At 38.0% G+C, this 10,000-nt stretch overlaps 1 protein-coding gene across 5 annotated transcripts in view; it reads left to right on the forward strand.

Moving 5' to 3' along the window:
- Positions 1-1,209: 1,209 nt before the first annotated feature.
- Positions 1,210-10,000, forward strand: part of Cbp53E (Calbindin 53E) — a gene marked incomplete at its 5' end in the record, with an annotated part of 43,583 nt that continues 34,792 nt past the window's right edge. For 3 of the 5 annotated variants that reach the window (XM_070120491.1, XM_070120490.1, XM_070120492.1), the window contains 4 exon segments: positions 1,210-1,295; positions 7,148-7,171; positions 9,158-9,247; positions 9,629-9,715. In XM_070120491.1, coding sequence (XP_069976592.1) covers positions 1,210-1,295; positions 7,148-7,171; positions 9,158-9,247; positions 9,629-9,715 — 287 coding nt within the window. 5 annotated transcript variants of the gene reach the window in all.

Raw genomic sequence — 10,000 nt, forward strand, 5'->3', positions numbered from 1 at the left:
TTTTTGAAAAAATTCTTTAGCAATTACTAGTTAATTAATTAATTAATTACTAGTTACTGTAATATATCATAATGATATTTGTCATGAAAATTGTCATTACATTTAGAATTATTAAATCATCATAGTTTATTTGGTTATTAATTATTTCTCTCTCTCTCTCTCTCTCTCTCTCTCTCTCTCTCTCTCTCTCTCTTTCTCTCTCTCTCTCTCCCTCTCCCTCTTTCTCTCTCTCCCTCCCTCTCCCTCCCCATCCTTCCCACTCCCTCCCTCCCCCTCTCTCTCCCTCCCCATCCTTCCCTCTCTCCCTCTCTCTCCCTCCCTCCCCCTCTCCCTCTCTCTCCCCATCCTTCCCTCCCACCCCCTCTCTCTCTCTCTCCCTCCCTCCTCCCTTCCCTCTCTCCCCTCTCTCCACCTCTCTCTCTCTCCCCATCCTTCCCTCACACCCCTCTCTCTCTCTCCCTCCCTCCCTCCCCCTTTCCTCTCTCCCACTCTCTCCCTTACTCTCCCTCCCTCCTCCCCCCTCACTCTCAACTCTCCCTCTCCCTCTCTCTCCCCATCCTTCCCCCTCCCCATCCATCCCTCCCACCCCCTCTCTCTCTCTCTCCCCATCCTTCCCCCTCACCCCCTCTCTCTCTCCCTCCCTCCCTCCTCCCTTCCTCACCCCCTCTCTCTCTCCTCTCCCTCCCTCCTCCCTTCCCTCTCTCCCTCTCTCTCCCTCCCCTTCCTTCCCTCACCCCCTCTCTCTCTCTCTCCCCATCCTTCCCTCACCCCCTCTCTCTCTCTCTCTCCCTCCCTCCCTCCTCTCCCTCCTCCCTCTCTCTCTCTCTCCCTCTCTCTCTCTCTCCCCATCCTTCTCTCTCCCTCCCTCCTCCCTTCCCTCCCTCTCTCTCTCCTTCCCCATCCTTCCCTCACCCCCTCTCTCTCTCTCTCCCCATCCTTCTCTCTCTCTCTCTCTCTCCCTCCCCATCCTTCCCTCACCCCCTCTCTCTCTCTCTCCCTCCCTCCTCCCTTCCCTCTCTCTCTCCCTCCCCATCCTTCCCCCTCCCTCTCTCTCCCTCTCCCATCCTTCCCCCTCCCTCTCCCTCTCTCTCTCCTTCTCCCTCCTCCCTTCCCTCTCTCCCTCCTCCCTTCCCTCTCTCCCTCTCTCTCTCTCTCCCTTCCCTCTCTCCCTCTCTCTCTCTCCCTCTCCCTCTCTCTCCCTCTCTCCAGGTAACGGTTACATTGAGGGCTCTGAACTTGACGGTTTCCTGAAGGAGTTTGTCTCAAGTGTCAACTCGAACGATTCTGGACCTGAGGTAAGGTGGATGGGTGGATGGATGGATAGGTGGATGGATGGATGGGTTGATAGATGGATGGATGGATGGGTGGGTGGATAGATAGATGGATAGGTTGATAGATGGATGGATGGGTGGGTGGGTGGATAGATGGATAGATAGATGGATGGGTGGATGGATGGATTGATAGATGGATAGGTGGAAGGATGGATGGGTTGATAGATGGATGGGTGGATGGGTGGGTGGATAGATGGATCGATTGATGGGTGGGGATGGATAGATGGAATAGGTGGATGGATGGATGGGTTATTAGATGGATGGGTGGATAAGGTGGGTGGTTCAAATGGATGGATGGATGAGTGTGTGGATAGATAGATGGATAGGTTGATAGATGGATGGATGGATGGCTGGGTGGATGGATGGATTGATAGATGGATAGGTGGAAGGATGGATGGGTTGATGGATGGATGGATGGGTGGGTGGATAGATGGATAGGTGGAAGGATGGATGGAGTGGGTGGATAGATGGATGGATGGATGGGGTGGGTGGATAGAATGGATGGATGGATGGGTGGGTGGAATAGAATGGATAGGTGGAAGGATGGATGGGTTGATAGATGGATAGATAGATGAGTAGGTAGATAAATGGATCAGTAGATAGGTGGAAACAAATAGGTGTAAATGAATGAATGAATGGAGGTAGGTAGATAAATGAATCGATGAATAGGTAGAAGAGATAGACCAGGTTGATTGATAGGTGAATAGATAGGTGAATGAAATGAATAAATAAATGAATGAAGTGAAAGATGAATGAAGTTGACAAATGGATAGATGAATGAGTGAATGAATAAAATGAATAGAGTGGAAAGATGAATGAGATTGATAAATAGATAGATAGATAGGTAGGTGAATAAATGAATCGATGAATAGGTAGAAGAGATGAATGGGTGATAAATAGATAGATGAATGGGTAGGTGAATATGAAATGGATGACAAATGAATAAGTGAAGATAAGATAGGTTGACCAAATGGATGAATAGATGAGTGAATGAATGAATAAATAAATGAATAGAGGTGGGATAGATAGGTTATTGAGTAAGATGAATAGGTAGGTAGATAAATAGATAGATGAATGGGTAGGTGAACTAAATAGATGAATGAATGAAGTAGGTGAATAAATGAATGAAGTGGAAAGATGAATGGGTTATTGGAGAAATAGATAGATAGATAGGTGAGTGGAAAGAAGTTGATAGGTTGAGAGATAGATAGTTAAATGGATAGGTAGATAGATAGACAGTAAATGAATGAAGTGAAAGAACAGATGAATTTGATAAATAGATGAATGGGTGGTGAATGAAATGAATGAAATAGAAAAAGATGGATGGGTTGATAGATGGATAGGTGAGTGAATGAATGAATCGATAGATGGGTGGAGAAGGATATGGGTTCGATGGATAGGTGGATAAATGAATGAAATAGATGAATGAAGTGGAGAAAGATGGATGGGTTGATCGATGGATGGATGGGTGGGTGGATAGATGGATAGATAGATGGATAGGTGGAAGGATGGATGGGTTGATAGATGGATGGATGGGTGGGTGGATAGATGGATCGATGGATGGGTGGAAGGATGGATGGGTTGATAGATGGATGGATGGGTGGGTGGATAGATGGATAGATAGATGGATAGGTGGAAGGATGGATGGGTTGATAGATGGATGGATGGGTGGGTGGATAGATGGATAGATGGATAGATAGATGGATAGGTGGAAGGATGGATGGGTTGATGGATGGATGGATGGATGGGTGGATAGATGGATAGATAGATGGATAGGTGGAAGATGGATGGATGGGTGGGTGGATAGATGGATAGATAGATGGATGGGTGGAAGGATGGATGGGTTGATAGATGGATGGATGGATGGGTGGATAGATGGATCGATGGATTGGTGGAAGGATGGATGGGTTGATGGATGGGTGGAAGGATGGATGGGTTGATAGATGGATCGATGGATGGGTGGAAGGATGGATGGGTGGATAGATGGATGGATGGATGGGTGGATGGATGGATGGATTGATAGATGGATAGGTGGAAGGATGGATGGGTTGATAGATGGATCGATGGATGGGTGGAAGGATGGATGGGTGGATAGATGGATGGATCGATGGATGGGTGGAAGGATGGATGGGTTTATAGATGGATGGATGGATGGGTGGGTGGATAGATGGATAGATAGATGGATAGGTGGAAGGATGGATGGGTTGATAGATGGATGGATGGATGGGTGGGTGGATAGATGGAAAGATAGATGGATAGGTGGAAGGATCGATGGGATGATGCATGGATGGATGGATGGGTGGATAGATGGATAGATAGATGGATAGGTGGAAGATGGATGGGTTGATCGATGGATGGATGGGTGGGTGGATAGATGGATAGATAGATGGATGGGTGGAAGGATGGATGGGTTGATAGATGGATGGATGGGAGGGTGGATAGATGGATAGATAGATGGATAGGTGGAAGGATGGATGGGTTGATGGATGGGTGGATGGGTGGATGGATGGATGGATAGATGGATAGGTGGAAGGATGGATGGGTTGATGGATGGATGGATGGGTGGGTGGGTGGGTAGATGGATAGATAGATGGATAGGTGGAAGGATGGATGGGTTGATAGATGAATGGATGGATGGGTGGGTGGATAGATAGATGGATAGGTGAATGGATGGATGGGTTGATGGATGGGTGGGTGGATAGATGGATAGATAGATGGATGGGTGGATAGATGGATAGATGGGTGGGTGGATTGGTGAATGGGTCGATAGATTGATGGGTGGATGGATGGATGGATTGGTGAATGGGTGGATATATGGATGAGTGGGTGGATGGGTGGATAGATGGATGGCTAGGTGGATAGATGGGTGGGTGGATTGGTGAATGGGTCGATAGATTGATGGGTGGATGGATGGATGTATGGATTGCTGAATGGGTCGATAGATAGGTGGATGGGTGCGTGGATACGTGGATGGGTGGATAGATGGATTGATAGATAGATGCGTGGATAGGTGGATGGATTGGTGAATGGGTGGATGGATGAATAGATGACTGGATTGACAGATGGATAGATAGATGGATGGGTGTATGGATTGATAGATGGATGGCTGGATGGCTGGATAGATGGGTGGATAGATGGATGGATAGATAGATGGATGGGTGGATGGATAGATGGATGGGTGGATGGATGGATGGGTGGATGGATTGATAGATGGATGGGTGGATGGATGGATAGATAGATGGATGGGTGGATGGATGGATGGGTGGATGGATAAATGGATAGAAGGATGGATGAATAAATGGATAGATGGATGGATGTATAAATAGGTGGATTAATGGATGGGTTGATAGATAGATAAATGGGTGGATGGATAGATGGATTGGTGGATGGATAGATAGGTGGATGGATGGATTGTTGGGTGGATAGATACCAAGATAGATGGATAGGTGGATGGATAGATAGATGGGTGGGTGAATGGATAGATAGATGGATAGATTGATGGGTGGATGGATGGATAGATAGGTGGATGGATGGATTGTTGGGTGGATAGATACCAAGATAGATGGATAGGTGGATGGATAGATAGATGGATGGGTGGATGGATAGACAGATGGATTGATAAATGGATAGAAAGATGGATGGATAGATAGATGAGTGGGTGGATGGATTGATACCTAGATAGATAAGAGAATGAATGGATGGGTTGATAGAAATCTAGATAGATAGGTGGATAGATAGATCGGTGGATGGGTAGATAAATAGATACCTTGATACATGGATATATAGATGGATAGATGGGTGAATAGATGCCTTCATGCATGAATAGATGAATATATACCAAGATAGATGGATGGGTGGATAGATAGATGGATGGATGGATAGATATCTAGAGGGATGGATAGATGACTAGATACATATGTGGATGGATGGATGGATAGGTAAATAGATACCTAGATTGATGAAAAGATACCTAGATAGATGGATAGATACCTAGATATGGGTTAGATAGATAGATTGATAGATAACTGGATAGATAAACAGATAACTTGATAGATGGATAGACAACTAGATAGATTGATAGATGATTAGATATCAAGATAGATGGTTAGATGAATAGATGGATAAATGGATTGATAGATGGATGGATAGATAGATAGATGGATGGATAGATGAATAGATAGATGGATAGATAGATGGATGGATAGATGGATAGATGCCTAGATAGAATGATGTATGGATGGGTTGGATAGATACATTAATAGATAGGTAGACAGATGGGAGAGAGAGAGAGGGGGAGAGAAAGAGAGAGGGGGAGAGAAAGAGAGAGAGAGAGAAAGAAGAAAGAAAGAGGGAGAGAGAGAGAAAGAGAAAGAAGTTGATAGATAGATAGATAGATAGGACGATAGACAGATAGATAGATAGATGGTAAGTAAGAAGCCAAAATTTTTAATTAAATTTCATAAAAAATATATATATACATATATATAAATAAAAATAAATAAAGATTATATATATATATATATATATATATATATATATATATATATATATATATATATATATGATAATAATTCACTGATAGAATGATTTATTTTGTCTGTATTTTTATTAATTAATTCTTTTATCTTAATCGATGTAGTATTTGCTAACCATATAAATAGTAATTAGTGAATTAATTAATTTCGTTAGTTTATAGCAGATTAAGTTTCCTGGTAATTTAGATAATATTTTCGTCTATGAAATGTTTTTTTTTTTTATTATGATTAACATAATTAGTAATCTATGGTGTTATTAGCGTCATGGGAAACTGAAATCAAAATAAAAAAACAATAATGATAATTGTAATGAAAATTATGATAAAAATAACTATTATAATAGAAAGAGCAATGATTGTAATGGTAACTATATATATATATATATATATATATATATATATATATATATATATATATATATATTATACATACATATATATATATATATATATATATATATATATATATATAAATATATGTGTATATATTTAATATATATTATCTGATTATTAGGTTCATGATTAATACATATTGTGCAATTTTTTTCTTTGTATAACTTTTTTGTATTATTAGTGTTTCTATCTGTGTCTTTTTTATTATCATTGTCTCTTTTCTTCTCCTTCTTCTTCTTCTGATTTTTTCTTTTCTTTCTTTTTCCTTTTTAAATCGTCGTTCACGAATCTGTCTCATTTCTATCTTTTTCATTCTCTCTCCTTCTCTCTCTCTCTCTCTTTCTCTCTTTCTCTCTCTCTCTCTCTCTCTCTCTCTCTCTCTCTCTCTCTCTCTCTCTCTCTCTCTCTCTCTCTCTCTCTCTCTCTCTCTCTCTCTCTCTCTCCCCTCTCTCTCTCTCTCTCTCTCTCTCTCTCTCTCTCTCTCTCTCTCTCTCTCTCTCTCTCTCTCTCTCTCTCTCCTTCTCCTCTTTCCTTCTCCCTCCGTGTTCTATCTTTCTCTCTCTCCTCCTCTCTTTCCTTCTCTTTTTTTCCTCTCCTCTCTCCATCTTTCTATATCTTCTTCTTCTTCCTTCTCCTTCTCCTCTCTCCATCTTTCTATCTCTCCTTATCCTTCCTTCTCCTTCTCCTCTCTCTTCTTTTCTCTATCCTTCTTCTTCTCTCTATCCTTCTTCTTCTCCCCTCTCTCTCTTCTCTTTCTTCCTCTCCCCTCTCTCTATCTCTTCTTCTCTCTCCTCCTCTCTCTTCATCTCTTTATCTCTTCTCCTCTCTCTCTCCTATCTTCCTCTTCTCTCTTTTATTTTAACTTCCTCTCTAATTCTCCCATTCGCAGGGGTCGCTTATGATGGGAGGAATGGTAAACAAACAAACAAAAAATTTACAAATAAAACAAATATATTATTGCAAAATATATATATACGACTTTTCATAGATTTGCAAGATTTATTTTTTTCATTTTTTTTCGTTTGTCTTTTATATATTTTTTTCTCTTTTCTCATTTCTCCAAAAAAGGGAGAAGAAAAAATCACAAAGGTTGACGTTGTGATTAAAAAAAAAAAAATGTTTGTCTGTTGTTGTTGTTTTTATTTTTGTAACTGATTGTGGGCGTGTTCTTGTTCTTGTTATTGTTTATTATTTTTTTTGTGTGTGTTTGTCTTTGTCACGATAGTTATTATTATTATCATTATCATTTTTATTATCATCATAATTATTGTTATTGTTATTATTATTGTTATTATTATCATTATCATTATCATTTTTATTATTATCATAATTTTTGTTGTTATTGTTATTATTATTATTGTTATATATTATTATTGTTATTATTATCATTATTATTATTATCATTATTATTATTATTATTATAATTACTATTATTATTTTTTTTATTATAATCGTTATTATTATTGTTATTGTTATTATCATCATTATTGTTTTTATTATATTATGTGCGTCTTTCACATATTATTCATATTTCTTATTATAATTATTGTTATTATTATTATTATTATCATCATTATTATCATTATTATTTTTGTGTCTTTGTGTGTGTGTTTTTTTTTTATTATTATTAGTCAAATATATTTATCAATTTATTTTTCAAAAAGTTTCGTTATAATATTATTATTATGACAATCCATTTTTATGTTTTTTGTTTTGTTTTGTTTTTGTCTGTCTTGTGTGTGTGTGTTTGTTTGTTTATGATGAATTTTAAATTATCAATTACCTTTTTTGTTTTTGCTTGTTCCGTGTGCTTCCGTGTGTGATATTATTTTCCTTATTCATGTAACATTACTTTCATTATTATTATCTTATGTTATTATTATCATTATTATCATAAATATTTAAGTTACCCATAGTCTCTCTTTATAGAAAACGGATTGGCTTTTTTTTAGGTATATTTTCTTTCAGGCATTTTCCACTTTAGAGAAAAAAATCATTAGTGACTGAGAATGTTTAAGGCTTCTAATTGAAGATAGAAATTATATGAACTTAGAAAATGTGACTATGATTACGAATTTTAGCTTATAATGAAAAAAATATATATATGCATTTTGAGGACTGTTTTCTCTGTTTATGGCTAATTTCGATGTATCTCTCTCGTTTCTTCTTGATTATTCTGAGCATGTCGCTTTATCAAAGCTATATTTTGATTTTTTGTTTTGTTTTTTGTCTTGTTTCGAATTCAGATATAATTTCGCTGTGGCTGTTATTCAAGAAATTAATAGTTGGTAACCTCGTATATGATCAGCCAATCAGATCTCATTTTGTGTGACGTAATTTTGGTTCCGAGACTTTGATTGGCTGTTGATACGATGAGTCTGGTAAGTTGCCAGTTCATATATTTATATCTCTTTCTAAATTGATTGGTGCGATAGATGTAAACGTTTATGATATATATCTGTAATATATATCATAAGTATGTATGATAGCTATATTTATTAATTAGATAATAAATGGATTATCCATTTATATCTATCTATAATTTGCTTCTTCCCTTTGAGTTTCCAATTAGCAGTTTAAGTCCCATTATTAGCTCAAATAAATGTTAAAATCTCAAGTTTCCCGTTTTATTTTAACGTTATATGTGTGTTTGCTTGTGATACTAATATTTCCATTAAAGAATTTGCGTTAATCTTCACTAATGGTAATTGGATAATAATAAAATGATCACTGATTTTTTTTTTCATTTTTTGGCGGGAAAAATTTAGCCTTCATTCGATTTCTTTCACTTTGACTTCGATCTATCTCTTTCCTCGCACGGTCCCTCTCATAATGAAATTTTACCCATATGTTTTATTGATTATTTTCTTTTTGTCTTTTCCCTTTGCCTTCCTTACAGTCTGTGTCCGATTCCATGCTTCAAGAACTGAAAGAATGTTTTATGGAAGCTTATGATGACAATCAAGATGGAAAGATTGAGATACGTGAGGTAAGTTCATTCTTAAAATACATCTTATAGTTATTATTGTTTTTAAAATATTATTGCTTAAAAAGATTGATTTTTTCTCATTGGTGATAATTTCGTGTAATATATATTTATGAATTATATCAATGGATAAAGGAAGTATAGATATATTCTTATTTTAGATAACGCACATGTTTAGCAAAATGTAACAAATTTCATTTTTGAATGTTTTAAATGTTTAGACACCTGCTAATTCTATATCCACGAATAAAAATCATTCATATCAATATAATACGTATTCTGTCCATTTAATTAATTATCTATGCAAAAGAAAATAAAAGAAGAAAAAAAGATAAGTTTACCCTCTAAGTTTAGAGACAAGTAAGATTCCGTTTTCTGTTACAGCTTGCCCAGTTGCTGCCCATGGAAGAAAACTTCCTTTTGCTCTTTAGGTTCGACAACCCACTTGAGTCCTCCGTCGAATTCATGAAGGTGAGGCAGAGAGAGAAAGAAAATGGGAATGAGAGAGAGAAAGAGAGAGAGAGAGAACGATAAAATGAGAGGGAGAAGGAGGGAGAAAGAAAACGGAAATGAGAGAGAGAGAGAAAGAGAAAGAGAGATATAGAAAGAACGATAAAATGAGAGGGAGAAGGAGGGAGAAAGAGAGAGAAGGGAGAGAGAGAGAGAAAGGAGAGTAAGAGAGTGGGAGGGAGAAAGAGAATGGGAGGAAGAGAGAGAGAGAGAGAGAATTAGAGAAAGAGAGAAGGTAGAGTGGGA

The sequence above is a fragment of the Penaeus vannamei genome, unplaced genomic scaffold (assembly GCF_042767895.1).
Source record: "Penaeus vannamei isolate JL-2024 unplaced genomic scaffold, ASM4276789v1 unanchor5358, whole genome shotgun sequence".
Classification (NCBI taxonomy): domain Eukaryota; kingdom Metazoa; phylum Arthropoda; class Malacostraca; order Decapoda; family Penaeidae; genus Penaeus; species Penaeus vannamei.